This window comes from Pan troglodytes, chromosome 16 (genome assembly GCF_028858775.2).
Source record: "Pan troglodytes isolate AG18354 chromosome 16, NHGRI_mPanTro3-v2.0_pri, whole genome shotgun sequence".
In the NCBI taxonomy this organism is placed as follows: domain Eukaryota; kingdom Metazoa; phylum Chordata; class Mammalia; order Primates; family Hominidae; genus Pan; species Pan troglodytes.
In genome coordinates this window covers 92,360,308-92,384,201 of record NC_072414.2, presented here as the reverse complement: position 1 = coordinate 92,384,201, position 23,894 = coordinate 92,360,308, and the positions used below count along the sequence as shown (strand labels likewise).

The 23,894-nt window shown below is 39.7% G+C and overlaps 1 protein-coding gene across 23 annotated transcripts in view; it reads left to right on the top strand.

Moving 5' to 3' along the window:
• CERS3 (ceramide synthase 3) overlaps positions 1–23,894 on the top strand; it is a 145,768-nt gene that overhangs the window by 29,050 nt on the left and 92,824 nt on the right. For 11 of the 23 annotated variants that reach the window (XM_063794416.1, XM_063794413.1, XM_063794408.1 and 8 more), the window contains one exon: positions 15,166–15,339. In XM_063794416.1, coding sequence (XP_063650486.1) covers positions 15,167–15,339 — 173 coding nt within the window. In that variant the 5' untranslated portion in view covers position 15,166. Of the gene's footprint in view, positions 1–546; positions 609–13,180; positions 13,320–15,165; positions 15,340–23,894 lie in introns of all 23 variants that reach the window. The other 12 variants (XM_054667226.2, XM_054667225.2, XM_054667231.1 and 9 more) reach the window with 3 other exon arrangements.

The window sequence follows — 23,894 nt, the reverse complement described above, 5'->3', positions numbered from 1 at the left end:
ACCTTCAAACTGGGCTTCCTGACTCCAGAGCCACAGTTCTAAGCTTTCAGGCTCTGTGAGGAATTCAGGGCTTAGAAAACATCGCTTACCCTAAGCCATGTAGTTGGAAAGCGGTGAAAGTGGCATTCAGATTCCCAAACTCCTTTTATTAGCAAGTCGCTAGGTCCTGGGTTCTCACATGTCTTGTCCTGGAAATCCTACTCTTGTTTGCTGAGGTTGGGAGGGAGATCTGGGCATTCTCCCAGGTGAGGCCCATCTTTGGAAAGCTTGGAACCACCTGACATTGCAACACAGCCTCTCCAGGACCTGTCCCTGGGTATTTTACTTAGCACAGTTGGTACCCATTATGTGGGCTTTCCTTACTGAAAGACAGCTGTGAAACCAGTTATCTTTATCCAGTAGTGAGAGAGATGAGAACACAACGGGGGAGGAGGCTACGAAGCCACAGGAGGTTCTCCCATTTCTCTCTCTGGGGAATCTTTTAAAACTTAGTATTTAATTTTATTGTTTAAACCAGCCTGACATCTGATTCTTTCCTGTACCCAGTAGGTGACGATAATAAGATGAGGTTACTGTATAACGCTTCCCCAGCACATTACAGTGTTCAGGTATGTCTGTATACCTAATCTCCCTTAGTCCCAAGACAGGTCTTTGTGGTAGGTGGAATTAACCCCATTTAACAGGCCAGTAAACAAAGATTCAGAGAGATTGAGTTGCCTGAGATCACTCAGCTATTAAGTGACAGGACTGGCCCTTAAACTGGGTTTCCTGACTGCAGAGCCACTGTTCTCTCGAAAGTTTTTAGGCAAGACTTACAGCTGCTTGTGGTATATGAAGTGCGCATTCACTCATTTTTGTTTGTTATTTTTATTGTGTCCATCAATTGCCAGCTTGCAATCTGTGTAATGGCCTTACCCACCCCTTTCTAACCGGATGAGGTGATGGGAAGCCAGTGCAGCACCCTTGAGTGGCACACAGGACGTCTTTGCAGACACTAAGGCAATCCTTTAGTCTCTCAAATGGGAAAACTCAGACAGAACCAGGTGACTCACCTTAGGCCCTTTGTGACTCACTGGCAGCAGGTTCCCAACTCCTTTGCTCTGCCCTGGACCAGTCACTTGTGCCCGACACTAATAACAGGGTAATTTGTGAGAAATGATGTGTGACTCACCAGGCGGGGGAGGAGAGTTCGCGAAGATGGCCAGTGGAGAGGAGCAAGATGTTTACCAGCAATTGGAAAGGAAATGCTGACAGATGCTCCTTGGATTAACATTTCTCAGTTTTGCAACACCATTGCCTACTTACCCAGCCACCAGCTTACATTTTACATTCCTAAAGTGAACAACCAAAAGGTGGGGAGGGGAGTTCTACCTTTGAAAACAGAACTATCAATCTCGTAGTGTTCCTCCCCATCACCTTGGACCCCTTTTTTTGAACCCTAAGATTTACATTCTTCTAAGACCTATCTGTTCTGTGACTTTGCTTTACACCCCTCTGACTTCAGTCATACCTGTTTTTCTGCACATTTCTATCCACATTACTATTCTAAGTCAACTTCCTGGCTCACTTCCCTCCCTGGGTCCTGAGTGGGCCTTTGGCAATCTCTGTTGAGGTGATGATCAGGCCAAGATAAGCCCAAGCGGATTAAGGTGAAGGGGCCTTGGGAGAATTCCATTTTGGTGAGCACTGCCTCCTGGAAAGCCATGTGCTATTGTGTCTTTATTACCTCCACACTGTAAAGTCATTTTACAGGTAGATTTCAAGAGCCTGTCTTCCTACTGACTAAGGGAGTACACTTTGTATTTTCTCTGAAATTGTTAAAATCCAAAAGATTCCAATAGTTAGCTGTTTGTGTGAGTAAAATGGCTGTGATAAGTTTTTATGTAGGTAACAATCTTGCCTTACTTCAAATCAGTTTAATCCACATATTATCTGTGTCAAGCCATTAGCTTTTGTATATGAAACATTTACTATAAAAATTAGCCTCTTAAAAATATTAATGTGAAACAAATTACCATTTAGACAGGGGGAACTGGGTGTGTATTGGAAAAACACTGGCTTTCCTGGGTTTACTCAGATACAGCAATTTTATTTCCCTGGGACTCAGTTTCTTCATATCTATAGCGCTGGGCTAGATGTTGCATGATTTTTAGAATAAAATTTGCTTTCACTGATTTGAATAATCAAATAAGAAAAGAGTGATAAATTTTCCTAATGTTGAATCAGTGATAACAATATTTTAAAAGTTTAAGCCACCCAGAACTTATCATGTTAGTATATCAATTATTTTTTATGTTTCTTTCAAGTTTTTTTATACCCACACACATACATGTGATATGTATAAAATAGTATCATATAATGAGATCATATTTATCATATAATCATAGTATGATATAACTTTGAATTTGGATTTTACTTTTTAATATGTCATTAGGATTTCTCATGTTGATAAATTTTATAATTTCTAACATTAGCTGGATATTATTATCTGGAGTTAATATTTCAAATGTGCTTAAACATTCTGGTCTTTAAAAAACTAATGTTACTAACATTGAAGTGTTATTTATTAACTGTAGCTTTCAAAAATTGTGTCCAGTTTTATGTTTTATGTATATTCCCAGGTACACTTGAACATTTTAGTGACTCCTAAAATTTATTATCTAGTTTCCAAAAGGATAGTATCATTTGTGTTGCCACCAGTGACAGATGCGTGTAGTAGTTTTACTATATCGTAGTTAGCACTGAATATTATTTTTAAATAACTTCTTCTAACTTAATAAGTGTCAATTAAAGAATTTTAGGACCTGGAAGTTTATTTAGTTCCCTTCCTTAGAAGGGCAATTTCATGGTATTTAATAGTTTGACTCCAACTTATCATTTAACAGACATGAAATAAAGCGATTTACAAGCATTTACCCACTTACTCATTCTAACAACCCTGCAGGGAGGTACAATGATCAACTCCATCTTGTAGATGGGGAAACTGAGGTCATGCTAGTTGTCCATGGGCACATGGCTAGTTAAGTGTCAAAACTAGGCTTTAGACCTGAGGAGCCTGGCTCCAAAGTCCATGTGCTTGACCGCTGTGGTATATGTATTGAGCACTTACTATTTGTACACTTACTGTATGCCAGGTTATGGAACCTTGGGGGATCTGGGGCTCTGGAAAGCCTAGATGAGGATCTTATAGATGCTTAAATGGAGACTTGAGGTGAAGGGGTGAGCAGAGCATTCTAGGCAGAAGGAATGGCCTATGCACATGCCTCAAGGCTAAAAAAAGAACTTTGACAGTAATTCCAGCACTTTGGAAAGCTGAGGTGGAAGGATTGCTTGAGCCCAGGAGTTTGAGGCCAGCCTGGGCAATATAGTAAGACCTCGTCACTACTAAAAATGAAAAACTAGCTGGGTGTGGTAGTGCGTGCCTGTGGTCCCAGCTACTTAGGAGGCTGAGGTGGGAGGATTGCTTGAACCCAGAAAGTCAAGGCTTCAGTGAGCCATGATCAGCCTGGGTGACAGAGCAAGATCTTATCTCAAAAAAAGAAAAAAAAAAGAAAAGAAAACAAGAACTTTGCCTTTTGCTTTCAAAGATTAGAAAGCAGACCCCTCACAGTTGCAGTATCACAGACTGAGGGGAAGAGGGGCACAGAAGGACTGGAAAAGTAGGCAGGGGTCCTACCGCCCAGAGCCCTCCTGCAAGCATCTCAGTTACAGGAGAGTGCAGGGAGAGGGAAGACAGGGAGCTGCCTCCAGACAGAGGTGGACTCATTTTGGAGAAAAAGCCTCTGACACAACCTTCCCCAAGTGGAGTTTCTTCTGCACACAACAGGAGACAGCAGTAGCTGCCTGGAGCATTTCTAAGAATTAGTTCATTGGCTTGAGATTTAGGTTAGGAAGGGGCTGATAGTTGGCAACCTAGACCACAGTATATTGTGGAGTTTTGTTACAGAGCCAAGAGAAACACATCTTGAAGGGAAGACCATGAGGGGAGAGCTCTGGCTCGAAAGGGAACTTGACCCTTTCAGATGCCAAATGTCTAATTGGCATTTTTGAGCTTTATTAGTTTTGCTAGGAAAATATCCCAATTATGTTTAGTAACAGTGAGAAAGTATTGCCCTAGTGGAAAGTGACAGCTGGCTCATGGAGACATTAAATTTTGGAATCAGTGGGAGCAAAAGGGCAGAATCACATCTTCCTGAAACCTCAAGTCATCACCTAATTTATAAGCACAATAAAGTAAAGCAAACTCTACCAACAGTGTTAGGAGGGAAAATGAGGGGGCTCTCCCTTCTCATTTGGACTTCCGAGGCCTTTTTTGACTTGCTCAGAATACCCTCAGCCTTTGATATCTAGTATTAGAGTAAAGCACATAAAGATGGTTGGACTTTTCCACCAAGGCACACTGCATCCAGTCAGGATTAGAGTAATGGGAGATTGGCTAGTAACAACTCTGACGAATATAGGACTAGCAGGTATAAGAAGCAGTCACACCTCTGGGATATTGAGCACCCAAGGAAGAGGCTCCCCACAGGCTGACATGCAGACCCTCTTGAAAGAAGTCTTTATGGTACCAGCAGAACTTGCTGGAAACCAGCCCTCTGGAACTTGCCATAAATCTGCCCTGTAGGGTTCTGGGAGAGCTGCTTGTTAGCAGGTATCTCCCTGGAGGCACGCTGCCGCAACACCCCCAATGGAGGTGCTGAAATCTGCTGGCAGCTGGGGATTGCTGGAGCCCTTCACTGTGTGCCCCAGATCTCAAAAGCAAAACCCTTCCTCCCACCATGTTGCTACATGACCCTCTTCTGACAAAGCTTCCTGACCAGCTGGCAAAGGGAAAATATGTAAAGGGATTGGATCCATTTTCCCCGAGCAGGCAAAAAGGATGAATTTGGAGTTGAGAGGCATTAACTTGACAACTGGCCCAAGCTTCAAGAAAGAAGCCCTGTAAGAAGAGCAAAGACTCATGATGCTCCTCTCCAGGGCATGTAACAGAGCATTAATGGAAACCCAGGCTCCCAGTGGACTTACGATGCTCCTCTCCAGGGCATGTAACAGAACATTAATGGAAACCCAGGCTCCCAATGGACTTATGATGCTCCTCTCCAGGGCATGTAACAGAGCATTAATGGAAACCCAGGCTCCCAGTGGACTTACGATGCTCCTCTCCAGGGCATGTAACAGAACATTAATGGAAACCCAGGCTCCCAATGGACTTATGATGCTCCTCTCTAGGGCATGTAACAGAGTATTAATGGAAACCCAGGCTGCCAGTGGACTTACGATGCTCCTCTCCAGGGCATGTAACAGAGTGTTAATGGAAACCCAGGCTGCCAGTGGACTTACGATGCTCCTCTCCAGGGCATGTAACAGAGTATTAATGGAAACCCAGGCTCCTAGTGGACTTACGATGCTCCTCTCTAGCGCATGTAACAGAGTATTAATGGAAACCCAGGCTGCCAGTGGACTTACGATGCTCCTCTCCAGGGCATGTAACAGAACGTTAATGGAAACCCAGGCTCTCAATGGACTTATGATGCTCCTCTCTAGGGCATGTAACAGAGTATTAATGGAAACCCAGGCTGCCAGTGGACGTATGATGGAAAAAGTCCCTGGATTATTTTTTTAAATTGAGTTATAGAAGTTCTTTATATATTCTAGATAAAAGTTCTTTGTGTTGCAGATATTTTCTCCCAGTCTGTAGTCTGGCTTTTTTATTCTCTTAATGTTTCTTTTTTTTTTCTTTGAGATGGAGTCTTGCTCTGTCACGCAGCCTGGAGTGCATTGGTGTAATCTTGGCTCACTACAACCTCCGCCTCCAGGGTTCAAGAAATTCTCCTGCCTCAGCCTCCCAAGTAGCTGGGATTACAGGCACCTTCCACCACGCCCGGGTAATTTTTGTATTTTTAGTAGAGATGCGGTTTCACCATGTTGGTCAGCCTGGTCCTCGAACTCCTGACCTCAGGTGATCCACTCAACTCAGCCTCCCAAAGTGCTGGGATTAGAGGCGTGAGTTACCGTGCCCGACCTTAATGGTATCTTTTGATGAGCAGAAGTCTCCATGTTTTACAGTCTACCTGGAAACAATACAAACCATAGCTCTTGTTTACTGATCTTTTCCATTATTTTCTCTGTATTATTAGAGTCACAGTCTCACCTGTTGTAACAAATAGAACTCAAAATTCAATGACTAAGATAGAAATTCATTTCTCTTGCATGTAACAGTACAGACATGAATGGCCCAGGGCTAATGAGTTAATTGGCTTTAAAAATCGCTCCTGTCCTGTCAGCCACATCTCCAGCTATCAGGAAGGCAGAGAGAAACCAGGACATGCAGCTTGGTCTTTAGGGAGATTACGCAAATCAATTCCACCCCTATGTCATTGACCCAGGCATAGTCACACATGCCACATCTGGGGAGGCTGGAGAATGCTGCCTCATGGAGCGGGCAGCCACATACCAGGTGTAACTGGGGTGGAGGCTGGGGGTGTGTAACTAAAAAGAATAAATGGATACTTGGGAGCATCCTGATACCACTTAATGACATCTTTGAAGTGATACCATATTTTTGTCACAAATATTCTGAATTTTTCTTTTTTTTTGAAACTCTATTATGAATTTCTTCCAGGCTTTAAATTAATATAATTGTTAAATTTTGTATAGGAGAATTCCTTAAAATTATTTTTTGTCTTGTAGTAAGTTAATTGCTCCTCTTCATTACAGTATAGGATATTTTTCTTTTTTTTCTCTCTCTTCAGTTTTTTTACAGTTATAGCCTAAGGCATTCATAATTTTGTTAATGCACTAACTTAGAGACAGTAAATATCCTTCAAGGTTAAGTTGTTCTATCATTTGCGTTGTCTTCTTCATGTGAAATGGTACAATTTTAAATGCATTTAGAATTGGAATTTACCATGGGCTTGGTCTTAGCACTGGGCACAGGAGGTGCGTAGCTGCTAATGTTTTCCTTTGTGTTTTATCTTAAAGGCATACTTTTTTTTTTTTTTGGTTGGGTTTGTAGAGCTGGTTCCAAAGAAAGCACAAACAGACTAATGTAGATAAACATGTTTACCTGACCCTTTAACCAAATTTTAAGAATTGTTTTACAACTAATAAAAATGAAGTTGTTTTTAGATAATTAAATCAGATTTTATTATTGGCTGAAGCATCACTCTTTGATTGTTCAAAAATGCATTCTAGCCCCAGTAAGCTTTACATCCATTCATTCAATAAATATTCATTTGGTGTCTACTGTGTGGCCAGCTCTGAGTAGGCAATAGCGAGCAAGACAGAGAAGGTCCTTCTGTTACAGAGCTGACTTTCCCTTCACCAGAGAATGCCGGTCACCTATAACCTAGCTGGTCACCTGACCTTCAAAAGCTCTTGCCAACTCATATCCTCCAACCATAATAATGTTCAGAGATCGCAAATGTGAACTCAAGCGCATCCTTGCACTTTGTCAGTCAGAAAAATACCTTTACTTCAGTTGGACTTGTTTGCCCACCTTGCCATTTCTTGTTCCTGCTGTCTGTCTGAGAGAAACCTTCTGTTCTGTAGAGATAGTTTCTTGTTGCTCTCCTCTATCTGAGAGATATGTTCTGTAGCAATATCTTCTAAACTGGTATGGAATTTACAGTATGAATTGGATGAATAATTACCAGATGTTGTCCAAAGCCTCAGCTTGGATTGGAGTTCTTACATCAGCAAAAGTTAGACTGTCATATTTTTTAATACTTTACAAAAATGTTGCTTCAAATAGTGATAAACTTGTGGCCCAACTGGTTTTATTCCTTCCATCCTAAGTTCGAATGGAATGGCGTCCATCTGAGGAAGTAGCTCAACAGGCTTCATTTACACATTGGGTTCTATACCCACGAGGTTAGAAAAGAATGACCATGAACCCCCTACATTAGCTACATTGTCTTCTTGGAAACTTTTGGCAGCTGAAGTCGAAAATAGGGTTTAAGAATTCCATAGTATTAGCAAAAAACACAGCTGGGGCTGAGATGCCTCATCCGTTACTATTGCTTCCCCCAAAGTACAAAGAAATAAACGCAGGCATTTTTCTTGCAAATATTTCATATTTTAAAAAATAGCCTCAGATTTTTTTATGTAAATAAAATCACAATTTCTTCTGATATTTTTACATGAGTAAAAATTGCAGAACTTAGAGAATGCACACGGGATGAGAAAAAGGGGCCTTGAGTAGCTGAAGAGAGAAAAAGGAACTGAGAATGACCCAGGGGTAAATAAGTACATTTGCTTCCAAGAGAATTCCAAGCAGAGATACTGAGGAGTTGTTAACAGAGTTTATTTTTAAATTGCCAGAAATTGCTAGAATTGGGTCAAATGACTAAAGATGGGAGATGAGCTAAGAACTTAATGTGGGCATCAGTGGGCTCCTGAGACTGATCGAAAAGTGAGTGAGTCAAAATCAAGGTCCTTAAAGGACAGAATCATTGCTGTGAAGGCTCAAGAATTTTTCACAGCAGTGACATGTGGGGTTTTAAAAATACAGATATCTCTCCATCTCAATATTTTGTAAGTGTCCTTTCCATCTGAGTATTGTTGAAGTATTGCGATGCTTACACAGTTGACCCAGCACAAAAGTATTGTTCTACTCACAGTATAGGTGATATGTCTTTTTTCATCTACCAAGCATCTTTTTAAGGCTATTCAGGGAAGCCAGCAGCCTCCTTTACACGGAAAAAAACCACCTTAAGCAGTAACTAAGAGTGTCATTATCAAATTTCCAACAGGAAGAACAGGGGCAAAAATGGGAGAGAAAGAAGAAAAAGAGACAAATGAGCAAATGAGTGCCCACTGTCAGCAAGATGAGGTCAGAGGCTAAACAGGGGGAGAAACTGACAAATGCTGCAGGCTGTGTACTTCTCAGTTATAAATCCTAAAAACAGGTACCTCTGCTACACTTACGGTTCAGACAACCAAATTGGAGTCATCAGTTTCTCTAAAGGAGGGTGTGGAAGATGCTGGATGTATAAGTTGGGGTTCTTGGTTGTAGGCAATAGAATCTACCTCTTTCTTAGTACCTTAAATAAAATACTTCATTGGAGGCAACTCACATCATTGAAGGAAGGCTGATGGACTAGACTTGGATGACAGTGGAAACCAAGGCAGTCAGGAAAGCCAAGAAGCTGAGAGACTGCAACTATCTTTTCCTCAGCAGCAGTCACGGCCGCCGCTGCCTCGGCAGGATGCCATCTGCTGCTGCTGCTGGATAGCACTGTCTGCTCCAGATTCAATCCCAAGAAAAGCATCTGAATGACCAGCTCTAAGATCAGGCCAATGCCAGCAGATGGAGAATGGCCCCCTTTGGCATTCACAATGGGAAAGGCATCGTACCAACTTCACACATGGTGGCAATTTTCACTGACTACTATGTGGGCTGGATGCTGAGCTGGTGGCATGTCCAAAATGACATGTCCAGTACACTAGGATCAGGTAAATGTGGCTCTGAAAGATCCCAGAGCTTCTGGCTGTGGGTTATCACAGGCTGTGGCCTGAGAGCAGCCATGGCGAGGCCATGAGAATGTGACTTGTTTCTTGCTAACAGTCTGAAGTAGCAGAGAGGATTAGGGAAGAGTGACTGTCACAGTCTTCACTTCCTTTGTGTGTTTAGCCTCTGATCTCATCTTGAGGGAAGATGAGGCTGGCTGGAGGGGTAGCCTGGACCATTAAAGCCCATGCCTAGAGCTGAAATATTGGCTTATGGAGTCTATGACCACCCTTATCTTCAAGGGGCCATCATCTGGGAGAGACACTTCTTCAGGAGAGTTCAATTTTGCTTTTTAAAGCATACTGTTTTTTTCTTCCATAAAGTCATGAAATTTAAAGTCATGCTGAAGTCTGAACCTGGTTATAGTCTTTATTTCTTTTATTTATTTTTCGGGGTTTGTGGATGCAAGCTTGACTCAGGAGAATTTGGGAGGTAAAACTTAAGCACCATAAATGAAGAACAGGCAGCTGCAGCCTGAAATTCAGGATAAGCCATAGATTAAAAGGTGTAAAGGTTAAAAGTTGATGAAGCTGAGAAGGAGGCTTCCTAACTTTCTTATTTTTTTGGAGGTATAATTTACATACCATGCAATTCACCCATTTAACGTGTGCAAAATTCAATATTTTTTAGTATATTTACAGAATTGTGCAACCAACACCACATTCAAATGTTAAACATTTTCACCACCTTAAAAAGAAACCCTGTACCCATCAGAAGCCATTTCTCATTTTCCCTCGTCTGTCCCCACTTCTGCTTTACCTCACTAAGGAGCTACTAACCTAATTTATATCTCTGGACATTTCACGTAAATGGAATCATACAATATGTGGCCTTCTGTGTCTGGCCACTTAGCATCATCTTTTCAAGAGTCATCCATACTGAGCATGAATCTTTTCTATTTTCTTCAGTACATGCCTAGGAGTAGAATTACAAAGTCTTATGGGAACTGTGTATTTAACCATTTGAGAAACCAACAGCCTGTTTTCCATGGCAGTGGCACCTTGTCACATTCCCACCAGCAATGTCTGGTGTGTGTGTGTGGGGGGCGGGGGGGTCCCGATTTCTTCACACCCCGTCAGCACTTGTGATGTGTTGGATGGCAGCTATGGGTGTGAAGGGCATCTCTGGGTATGGGTGTGACTTCCATTTCTCTCATGGCTGAGGCAGAGCATCTTTTCATATGCTTATTGGCCATTTCTATATTGTCTTTGATAAAATGTCTATTCAGATCCTTTGCTCATTTTTAAACTGGATTATTCATCATTTTTTTTCATTGAGTTGTCAGTGTCCTTTACATATTCTAACCACAAGTCCCTTCTCAGATACATGACCTTCAAGGATTTTTTTCCATTCTGTGGGTCATCACTGATGGTGTCCATTTGTCTATTCTTTCTTTTGTTGTTTGCGCTTTTTGGTTGTTGATTGTTTGTTTGTTTGTTTGTTTTGAAACAGGGTCTCTCAGACCCGATGGCTCACAAAGACACCCCATAGGCTCACAGAGGAGCTGGCTACCAAATTCTGTCACTCAGGCTGGAGTGCAGTGGCCCCATTTTGGCTCACTGAAACCTCTGCCTCTGGGCTCAAGCAATCCTCCCACCTCAGTATCCTGAGTAACTGAGATTACAGGCGCATGCCACCATGCCCCATGCCTAGCTAATTTTTGTATTTTTTGTAGAGATGGGATCTCACTATGTTGTCCAAGCTGGTCTTGAATTCCTGGGCTCAGGCAATCCGCCCACCCCAGCCTCCCAGGGTCCTGGATGTATAGGTGTGAGCCATCACACCCAGCCTGCTTGTGCTTTTGATATATAAGAAGGCTTTGCCTAACTCGAGGTCACAAAGATTTACTCCTATATTTTCTTCTAAGAGTTTTACCATTTTAGCCATTATATTTAGATCTGTGCTTTGTTTTCATTTTTGAGTATGATGTGAAGAATGGGTTCTTAATACTTCTGAAGCTGCAATAATTGATGTTTGGTGGCAGCACATGAAGAAAGAGTGAAGAATGTAGATTTATTGTCTTTCTCAGTTTGGACTACATTTTCCAAGAGGTCATCCTCAACTCTTGAGTTCTTTCCATCTTCCCTAAATATTTTTGGCTGTTGAGTATTAAAGTTTCTATGGCTTTCAACAGATCTTAATCCATTGCTTACATGTAATGCACAAGGAATTGTTTAGCGTGGTAACCCCTACATAACCATGATAAACTATTTGATTAGTTATATTTCACATGATACAAAATAATCTGTACTGCCTTGAGTTGTGTTTTACAGGTGAGCAAGCTATTTTGTATAACAGTGTTTATAATAATATTGGGGGGAAAACCTAACTCAGTGTCATTGCTATGTGTTCCCTGAGTCCTTATCTATTAAATTTGGAGCCAATAAAGTAAGGAACATGCTGAGGCAAACTTCTAGGAAAAAAATATCTTTGCCCTTGCAGGAGTATCTAGTTTTGATGCAGTTGAGGAACACAGACCTGGCACAAGCTTTGTCCATTACAGAGAGCCTCTGTGGCCTCGACTGGTTTCTCAAGTCTGTAGGAAGTTTGAACTTTTGCTGGAGTTTGACTCAAAGGCTTGTGGATGTTCTTGTTCTGAGATGTTCTGGGCGAGTACTTCAAAATAGATTTCTCTAAATTCCCCTTTTGATCAGTTATGTCAGACAGATGGTTCAGGCAACCAAGCTTGAGTCCTCACTTATTTTACCAAACCAACCATGAAAGTTGATCAATTCTTCCTTCCTAACAGCTCTGTCAACAGCTCTCACTGCACCTTCGTACCCAGATCAAGTCTGCAGTCCGTGGTCATCCCTTCACCCCTGTCCTTTCTGTGGCCCTGAAGCCTAATCAAGAGGAAGTATCACTAAGTCTTTGTTGATTATCTTTGTTCCACCATATTTACACAACTTTGCAATGGTATAAATAGGATTCACTCCTCCCTCTCAGGGTAGAAATTCTAATAAAAGAATAGTCCATGGAGCCTGGGCGTGGTGCTTATGCCTGTCATCCCAGCACTTTGGGAGGCCGAGGCGGGCGGATCACCTGAGGTTGGGAGTTCAAGACCAGCCTGACCAACATGGAGAAACCCTGTCTCTACTAAAAATATGAAATTAGCTGGCCATGGTGGCATATGTCTGTAATCCCAGCTACTTGGGAGGCTAAGGCAGGAGAATTGCTTGAACCCAGAAGGCAGAGGTTGCAGTGAGCCAAGATCACGCCATTGCACTCCAGCCTCCGCAACAGGAGCGAAACTCCATCTCAAAAAAAAAAAAAAAAAAGAATAGTCCATGGAAAAGGCAGCCTTTCTCCAGGGGCACAGCCTTGCAGGTGTGGAGGCAACTGGGTTAGCACTTCTCCGAATGGTGGGTAAGAAGTGAGATGAGGTACGGAATTATCTCACCAGGGTTCAATTCTTGGTTTTGGTGTGGATCTTTCTGAAGGACATTGGGGTCCACACTGTGGAATTCTTTCTCATCTGAAGTCAGAAATCTGTCACTTCAGTATTCCCTTCTTGTATCCTACCCTCTGATCTAGTCTTCCCATTACCCTCGGGCCTCACTCCCAACACACATGTCTTTGACCTTCACTCCCTTGAGTTTTCTTTCTTCCCCATCAATCTCACTTCTCTCTGTGGCTCACTTTATCCTCTACCCGATTTGCATCCCACAGATGGCGTTATTCCCTCTGGTCCCCACTGCTCTGGCCAAACCTTCTCTCTGCTGACTGCATCTATTGCTGTGAGCTGATTGTCCTCTAGTTTCTCCATCTCCTGAGGCATGCTTCACACCACTGCCGGAAGAGCTGCCAGGCATGTGCCCGGGTGAAGCAAAGTGGGGAGGGGGCTTGAAATCCAGTCCTCATTCCACTGATCATTTTGGGCTTGGTAGAGCTGTGTCTGCCTAGAGAGAATACCTTCCTCTAATCAGCACAAAGACACCCTATGGGCTCACGGAGGAGCTGGCCACCAAATTGACCTTTCTAAAATAGCTGACCATCTCATTCCTCTTCATAATACCCTTCAGTGGGTCCTATCAGCTAAATGCCAAGCTCCTTAGCATGGAATGCAAGCAAACCCTCTAAGGCCTAGCCTGCTTGTCCCACCAGCATTTTAATGAGGGTGATCATATGATTTATTGTCCAAAGTATTCCTCTCAGAATACTTCTGAAAGGAAGGAAGAGCTGTTACTGATTATGCCAGGGCAATCCACTGCAGTGCCTGGGCACTTATTTGTAACCTACCATTCCACAGCTTGGATTCATTCACTGTGGTAGTACCAACCCGCTGGTAGTTTTCTATGTGCACCTTGTTATTTCCCGATTAAGAGGTTTTGACAGAGTTATTTTGACAACCTGGTTGTGAATCTGAGGACATTTTGATTCCTTTTTCTGATTAAACATTCAAAGATGAAATCCATGCATCCTCAAGTCAAAATCCCAAGTCCAAAATTTTCACAGCCTAAACAATGATATTAAAACATCGAATTTACATTATTCTATGCTCTGGTTACTTGATTGTAGTATGAATACTTTATCTGCTTAGAACTTGTATTCCTTCTTCCCCATTTTCCTGCCTTTCCTGGCTTATGTCCACTTATTGTTCAAGATATCTCAAGGACTTTTTCTTCCAGTTACCTTTCCCTGATATTTCCTGGTTGGGCTCAGTGCCCATCATCTTGTTCCCACAGCAAACTGTATACGTTTTTTAGCATACCTAAAAAAAAAAATATGTTGAAGTCATGAGTTCAGGCCTGCCTTGCTTACGAGACTATTATATCCTCAAGGCAGGAAGCCTCTCATATTAATTGTTTTATCCTCAGTGCTCAGCACGGCTCTTCACAAATAATAGAATCTTAATAAATATTCCTTTACATAGACTAATTTGATTTCCTTGTAATATGAAGTGAAACGTGCCTGCCCCTTATTTCCTGGGGAATTTTTTAGGGTACTAGTGATGATTTGTACCTACTTGGAGCCTTCAGGACATTGACTTTTGGCATGTTAAAGTTGTAAAGCCTATTGTTATTTTTTTATACCATAGAATCATACACAAAGAAAATATACGTGCATAATATTCACATATGTTTTGCCAAAAGTGTGAACAGTGATGTGTTAAACTTGAGTTTTTTCATAAACAAAATTGTCCTGAGGGTATGGAAGAGTAATTCCTGTTTAATGCAATGAAGGATCATATAATCCATTAAATAATAGTATTCCATTCTTGCCTTATTTTCTTTCTTTTTTTTTTTTTTTTTTCTTTTTTTGAGGTGGAGTCTTGCTCTGTCGCCAGGCTGGAGTACAGTGGCGTGATCTTGGCTCACTGCAAACTCTGCCTCCTGGGATCAAGCGATTCTCCTGCCACAGGCTCCCAAGTTGCTGGGACTACAGGTGTGCACCACCACACCTGACCAATTTTTGTATTTTTAGTAGAGATGGGGTTTCACCATGTTGGCCAGGATGGACTTGATCTCTTGACCTCATGATCCGCCCGCCTCGGTCTCCCAAAGTGCTGATATTGCAGGTGTGAGCCACTGCGCTAGGCCTCTTGCCTTATTTTCTAAGCTCTCTGGATCTGGCATTTTGAGCCAAGGTGATCAATGTTATCCTAAAGTTACGTGTTTGTTTTACAAGCCTAATGTCTGTTTCCATTTCTCTAGAATGTTTTGGACGTTTAAAGAATGGTTCTGGTTGGAAAGATTCTGGCTTCCTCCAACAATAAAGTGGTCAGATCTTGAGGATCACGATGGACTCGTCTTTGTAAAACCTTCTCATTTATACGTGACAATTCCATATGCTTTTCTCTTGCTGATTATCAGACGTGTATTTGAAAAGTAAGTAGTATTTGTGTCTTTCCTTCCCATTCCCCCTCTTTGCTCTAACACTAGAATAATACAGTATTAGGCTTAGTGAGATCCTTAAAGAATCTGTTGTTCAGAGGTTGCCACTAATGGGCCACAGATTCTGGGGATGAGTTAATGTAATCAGATGCGCTCCAAATGTTATTTAAAGGCTGAACAACAAAAAATTAGAAACATGGATCCCACTGAGTGCTTTAGTTTTATAACGAAGAAAATCAAGATCAAGAGAGGTTGCAGACCACAGAGCTTATTAGTGTCAATGACAATACGGGAACCCAGTTCATCTACTCTTCCATGGTGTCTGACAATGCATGTGCATTCCCAGAAAGGTTGTGCTAGAAGAGTCTATGACTCAGGAAGCATTAGCATCCTCAAGTGCCTATAAAATAACAAAAATGGCTCATTAAAGTCTAAACCAAATATTGCTATATAGTATAGCTTATTTTAAAGGTTTATTTAAAGGTTTAATAGCTGCCCTTCATTCTAAAGTGCAAGGAAATCAAAGAGAAAAACTATCAGTTTACTTTCTCAGAAAAAGTAAACTTATTTTTTTCTTGATTTAATTTAAATGGATATTATTTCCAGCCTTTTTATTAAAATTGTACTAGTGTTATGATAACAGTAGATAAATGTTCGTCTATAATCTCTGTAGTTGACTCTATTTCGAAAAGCTGTTATTAGCACATTAATTTATTTGGAGCAAAGAGAATATTCAAATGTCAAGAGTTGGAAAAACTTGAGACAAAATCTGATAGAGATCATTTTGTCCAAGACTAACTGTAATGCAGATCATATGTTTACAAACATTTGCAGGGTCCTTATCTTGAGAGCTAGTTTGACCAACTCTGTTTCATGAACTCTTGAAAAAGTTTTTGTACAAACAACAACTTTACTGGGGCCAACAGTGTGCTATTCCTATTGGGAGGAAAAGAAAGTCCCTGGAAACCACTAAACCCTGGCTGAGAACATTTGAAAATGTACTTCTTTTCTGACAGTTAATTCTACTTTTTACTCACATATTTGGATATGTCAAGAATGCATAAATAAAGTAGAAGAATTACTATCCTGAAATACTAGCTGTTCTTGCATTGTATCCAGTGATCTTTGAATTTGGCATCCAGGTCCATTACTTATTTCCATTGCAGATTTCCTACTTTTTGGTGGACAGCTCCATTTTTCACAGTTTGGCCAGGACTGTGAGCCAGAAACATCTTTAGGTTGCCAAAGCAGCACAGCTGTGGAGGACCAGCTTGTTACGTCCCTGTCTTGGCCTCTCCAACAACAATCAGGAAGGAATCCAACCCTCTCTTAATTCCTAGGACCATTGTTGCTTCTTCTCAAGGGATTAAGTATAGTCTATATTCTCCATTCTATCTCCTTATAACTTCAGCTCCCAATAACTCACTCTCCGCTTTTTCCATTGTGACGCTGCAGAAAACTATGTGTTGCTTCACTAATGCCATATCGCTTTTAATGCCATAGAAGGAAGGAAAATTTAGCAGGGAGAGAGGTCATACTTTTTGAAGTATAAGTTTATGTTTTTTTCCAGGGCTTCTATATCATTAGTGGGAGATTGAACCACTTATATCATAAATAAAATATCACTTATACCTTATATTTGAATAGGAGTTTATAGTTTAAGAGCTACCTAAAATCACAAATGGTGTGGTCTCAGTCTGCAGGTGTGGAAATGAGAGGTAAATGACCTGGCCAAGGTCACACAGTTAACATGTAAGGGGATGGATCTGGGACTCGAACCCGTGAGCTCAGGTTTAGGGTTGTTGGTTTTTTATTTTCTGACTGTTTCAGTAATTCTTAGACTTTCACAGCGAAAGACTCCTGATGGCAGAAGAGAGTACACAAATGTCTCTTGGGAATACAGAAAGCAAGCTTAAAGAGATAATAGCAAACATAAAAATGTCTGAACTATTTTTAAAATTCATGTAAATATAACCCTATGTTTCAGCATATCCTGATATATTTAACACAAGAAAGCTTCCTTCTTTTGTTCTAGACTGTATTTATGTACATCTTCTCATTCTATGAGGTGACCAAGGGTTGTGATTTGGCTGGTTCATTATTATCCTTTAGTACTAGCCAAGAACTATTTAAGATCAGAAATTAATGTTTCTTCCTAGAAAAGCAAGAAGAGAGAGACAGACAGAAGATGAGAAGCAAAGAAGCAGATAATTTGAAAGTAACTGACATTTACTTTGTATTTAAGATTTTCTTTCCTTGAAAGTTATAGTTTGTGGCTTATGTTTTGTTTTTTGTTTTTGTGTGTGTGTGTGGCTAATGTTTTGATTTTTATTTTGTCCATACTACTAGTTTCTAAATAGTTTATCTTCTGTGCATTCTTTTATGTGTCTGAAGTGTGATTTAAAAGAAACCTAACCTGCTCAAATATCAACACTCGTGGAATAAACACATTGTCTCAGAGTAAATCATGGTCCCAGAAGAGTCCAAGGCAGGGGTGCAGGTGGTAAAATCAGAAGGACACATTTTTATTATTGTTGTTACTTAATTATACACGAGTAGATTCTCCACCCCAGCAACATAAGGTCATGATGGGGCAGTATGTCCATCATTCTTTAAAGAAGGGTAGGGTAGCTGGAGTAACCTATCTGTAGCGACTTACATAAATTGAAGAAGTATTGTTACTAACTGTCCCAAATGGCAATAGTCTTAAAATATGCACATTAGACTTTTTCATCTGAGATCTACTTTGCTCCCAATATCTTGTTCACACATAAAAACAAAACAAAACAAAACAAAACCTCTGAAAAACTCTGCTCACAGAGCCTCTGAATCCTTAGGAACTGGGAATCAATCTTATGCCAATAGGCTAGTGTATCTATTTAGGAGAAGTATTTAAATGTAACATGCCTAATATCTGCCTAGGGATACATTCCTTTTATTCTATTAAAATATTAAAAATAAAGGGAGATATGGGATGTCTAGGCTTTTGGTTCCCAGGTAACTGATGGGGTGCTAGACAAAGAGGGGGCTGTCTGGGTGTCTGAATGGGTTTGTCTGAAGGCTCAGTTCTGCAATAGTAGCAAACATAAGGGACTCATTCCCTGGTAATTAACCTAACTTTGAACCATTTACATGGGAGCAGATGTTCATTCTTTTTTCTTCCTCTCAGACTTTTTTTTTTTCTATTCCATATCAATAAAATGAAAATTTAGGCAAGCTAGCTGGCAAGCTAATCTCTAAGTTTCTTTCTAGGGCTAAGACTTACAATTTCCCTTATCTCTTCAGTTCAATTTATCAAATATTTATTGTGCTTCTTTCTTCTCTCCTTCTTCAAAATAGATTTTTAATTAAGTGACTATTTATATTCATCTATACTTTATTAGGTGATTGATTTCCTAGATTTATTTGAAAAGGAAGGATAGCACTTAATTAGACAACTACATTTATATCTATACTCTGTTCTGTTAACAATGTTATTTTTTGGCCGGGTGCGGTGGCTCATGCCTATAATTCCAGCACTTTGGGAGGCTGAGGCAGGCAGATCACGAGATCAGGCGATCGAGACCATCCTGGCCAACATAGTGAAACCCCGTCTGTACTAAAAATACAAAAAAATTAGCTGGGTGTGTTGGCACGTGCCTGTAGTCCCAGCTCTTCGTGAGGCTGAGGCAGGAGAATCGCTTGAACCCAGGAGGCAGAAGTTGCAGTGAGCCGAGATCACGCCACTGCACTCCAGCCTGGCGACAGAGTGAGACTCCATCTCAAAAAAAAAAAAAAGGTTTTTGTGTGTGTGTGTGTGTGTGTGTGTAAGAGATAGGTATCCAGTAAAACAAAAATCATTATGTCTGTCCTTGAAGTTAACAAAGAGGACTGTAGTTCTCTTTCTTGTTTAAATTAATGATTTTAACAGGTATTTATTCCTCATATCAGCAAGGATGCTATGAATGTGTATATTTATCTATGTGTATACTTACCCATATGCTATTTCTCACATGACCCTCTAGAGAAGAATGTTATGCTTCATTTGGCTTTGAGATTAGTTTTGTTTCCTTACTATATAAATCTTTGGTTTAATTCTATTTTGCTTTCCCCTCCTAATTTCTTCATTTCTAGCACTTGAGGAGATAGCACTGAGCGGATATATTGAAAACACTACCCTATGAAACTATTTCCAGTTTGTGTTGTTCTAATAGAGAAAAAAAATGGATGTTTTCTCCACTAAAATTTTCCAGCTACTAGGTTGGATAAATGAACTAATTCAATTATTTATCCAAAACCCTGTCATATATAGATATTTTTCTATCTCTCTCTCTATATATACATACACACACATACACACACACACACACACATATATGCTCTCTGTCTCTCTGTGTCTCTCTCTGTCTCTCTCTCTATATATATGTCTATATAAGAGCAATCTTGAGTGATGGATGACTTTTTCATTAATTCCTTTTTTTCTCCATGCACTACTCCCATTCCCCTCTCTGTCGTGTTCTGTGTGTTTGGTGATACTTTATTTGTATGACCCAGTAAAACATGTGCTTCATGTACAGGTATCACTTGTTGACATAAATGGTATTGCGCTAAGACCTTTTCTTTCTTCTTTTTTAAAATTTAGCACTATGTTTTATGGTCTCTCCACATTGCTCTGTGTACATCTGGGGCATAACTCACTTATTTTTATATGTCTCTGAAATTTAGGGGCCATTTTCAAGAGAACTTAATTCATCTGGAAGTTGGACTGACATACATTTAATCAGATTATCTTAGGAGAGTTTTTATTCAACTTCCATCGATATAAAAATGAATTTAAGAACTAAATGATCATTCATAACTAAAATTTTCAGCATTTAATTCAATACAAGAATTCTTCTTAAGTAAATCCTAGAATTGACTGGCCTGGCAGAAGATAGTACCTTTGTCAGAACTGAAGGAAGAATAGGGAAATCTCATTATTTTAAAAATATCTGCTTTATTGAGGTTTGATTTACATACAATAAAGTTCATCCAAAATTTGATGCATTTTGACAAATGTATACAGTCTTGCAAGCATTACCACGATTATGATACAGATTTCTGTCAGCTAAAAAATTCTCTTGTAATGCTTTCAGTTAATACCCTCGCTACCCACTAGCCACCAGCAATCACTAATCTATTTTCTGTCACTATAATTTTGTATTTTCTAATATTTCCTTTAAGTGAAATCATATAGATTATGGTCTTTTGTGTTTGACTTCTTTCATTAAGCTTAATGCTTTTAAGATTTTTTTCATGTTATGTATATCAGTGGTTCCTTTCTATTGCTGAATAGTCTTTCAACATACATATATACTATAACTTATTTATCCTTTAGTTGATGGGAAGAAATTTGTGTTGCATACAGTTTTAGGCTGTTATGAATGAAGTTACTATGAACATTTGAGTACAAGAATTTGTACAGATATATGCTTTTATTTCTCCTGGCAAAGAGCTAAAACATTTGCTCTTCAAGACACTGTTAGGGTATATCCCTACAATGGAATATTGTTCTGCAATGAAGAGGAATGCACTACAAATACATGCCGTGACATGAGTGAGCCTCAGAAACATTCAGCTCTGTGAAAGAAGCCAGACACAAGTGACCACATATTGTATAATTTCATGTATATTAAATATTCAAAAAGGCAAACTATAAAAACAGAAAATAGATGAGTGGTTGCCTGGGGCAGGTGCAAGAAGAAACAGAGATTAACAATAGACATGAATGATGGAAATGTTCTAAGGCTGATTCATAGTAATGGTTGTACAACTTAGTAAATTTACTAAGAAGTCATTTTATACATTAAAAAATTGTATACTTGAAAATATTGAATTATATGATATGCAAAATACCTTACTAGTTATCTTTTTAGGAAACATTACTGTAAATAAAATAAAAAGGCAAGCCACAGACTGGGAGAAATTATATGTAAAACATATATCTGATAAAGGACTTAAATTCAGAATATATAAATAACTCAGAACTCAATAATAAAAAGAAATAACTTGGTTTTAAAAATAGGCAAAAGATTTGAGTAAATACTTCATCAAATAAGATATACAAATAGAAAACAAGCACATGGAAAGATGCTCAACATTATTAGTCATTAGGAAAATATAAATTAAAACCACAATGCACTGGATTAGCAAAAATGTCAGAGTAAGAACCTCTGAAAATTCTTTCTTCCATAAAAGCAACCAGAAAACTAGCAAAAATTGTCACAGTCAGTTTTTTTCAGAATTGAGAATCAGCCAAAGGCTTACAGTGATGTAGGAGTTGTTATTTAAGAAAAACAGCAGAATCTTGGAAGGAATAGCAAGCTGTGTGACATTTTTAAATTGCCCTGTTCCCATGTTGCCCTCTCCATCTCTGGATAGCCTTGAAGAACCAATGGCCCACAATTACAGTGGAAACTAGCAACCTGGCTGCCACTGAAAGGAGCAGAACAGAGTAGAAGCTCCTTCAAAGCTCATTATCAGAGGACTGTCATTATCTGACCTGTCTGATGGTTCTCTGGAAGACACTACTCACAGTGCTGTCTTTATCTGACCTGACTCAGAGCTCACCCAGTGAAAAAGCCTTTTCCCTGAGGGTGTTTGTCTAAAACAATTAGAGGCAATTGATTAACTTCGTAACTGTCTAAGACAGTGGATAACAATTAGGGCAAACAATAAAATGAACAAAAAGCTTAAAAGGAAAACCTAGAACATGAGATGTGCATTGAAGGCTTTGAAAAACTCCAACATGTTCTTGGAAATCTAGAAGACCTGTGTAAGGGTTAATGCATGTTCATGGCTATCTGCATGCTCAGGAAAGACCTGGGAAGGCCATAAGCTCTCACCTCTGAATGACCTTTAGGCTCTGTGCAAACATTAAGTGAAGGCTAAGGCAGAGTTGCTTACTGCCTAGCTAAATGTTGAAGGTGTGCCCCAACATATGCACAGAGCTCCTCAGGAAAGACTGAGAGACTTATTGGTTCTAAGCATTTAAGGAAATCTCTGTCTAATCATTAGCTGACCACTAAGCTAACCTAATAAAGCCTTCAGTGCTCACACATCACAAAGAAGACTTTACAGATTAATTCAAAAAAGGTGACTAAGCCTCACGTCTGTAATCCCAGCACTTTGGGAGGCCAAGGCGGGTGGATCATGAGGTCAGGAGATCGAGACCATCCTGGCTAACACAGTGAAACCCCATCTCTACTAAAAATAAAAAAAATTAGCTGGGCGTGGTGGTAAGCACCTGTAGTCCCAGCTACTCAGGAGGCTGAGGCAGGAGAATGGCATGAACCTGGGAGGTGGAGCTTGCAGTGAGCTGAGATCATGCCACTGCACTCCAGCTTGGGTGACAGTGCAAGACTCCATCTCTAAATAAATAAATAAATATATATATATATATATATATATATATGTAAAAAAAGAAAAAAGGTGACTAAGCAAACAAATGGACAATGACAAATAGCAAAAACAACAAACTTTGGGGAGGAGAAATAATCTGATTTTTATAGTTGCAACCTTATAGTATTTAACATGTCCAATTTTCAACAAAAACTTATGAGACATGGAAAGAAACAAAAAATTATGCACTATACACAGGAAATATAGCAATTATTGCAAGTATTTCTGAGAAAGCCTAGATAATGGACTTATTAGAGGCTTTAAGTCAACTATTTTAAATATGTTCAAAGAACTGGAGAAAAACATGCTTAAGATCTAAAGGAAAGCATGAAAACAATGTCTCACCAAATCAAGAACATCAATAAAGTAATTGAAACTATAAATTATAACAAAGAACCAAATAGAAGTTCTAGGGTTGAAAACTACCATGACTGAAATCAAAATTTCATGAGAGAGGCTCAATAGCATATTTGAGCAGGCATAAGAAAGAGTCAGCAGTGTGAGGAACAGCAAAATAAAAGAGAATGAAGAAAAATAGTCTTAGAGACTTGAATACCAACATACACATAATGGGAATTCCAGAAGGAGAGAAGAGAATAAATAGGACCCCAAAAATGTGAAGAAATAAATGGCCGAAAATTTCCCTGAATTCTGAATCTGCATATCCAAAAAGCTAAACAAACTCCCAGTATGATACATTTAAAGAGAACTACATCTACATATGTCATAATCAGCTTGTCAAAAGCCAAAAAGAAAGAATCTTGAAGGCAGCAAGAGTGGAGCAACTCATCACATACAAGGAATTCTCATTATGATTAGGAATCGATTTCTCATCAGCATCTATGTAGGCCAAAGGCAGCGGAATGACACATAAAAAGTGCTGAAAGAAAAACACTGTGAACCAAACAAAACTCTCCTTCAAAATGAAAGAGAAATTAAGACATTCTCAAATAAACAAAAACCAAGAGAATTCATTACTAGCAGGCCTAGCATACAAAAAGTTTGAAAGGAAGTCCTTCAGACTGAAATGAGAGTACACAAGATAGTAACTCAAATCCACATGAAGAAATAGCACCAGTAAAAGTAACTACATAAGAAAATAAAATGATAGTATAAGCACATTTTTTGTT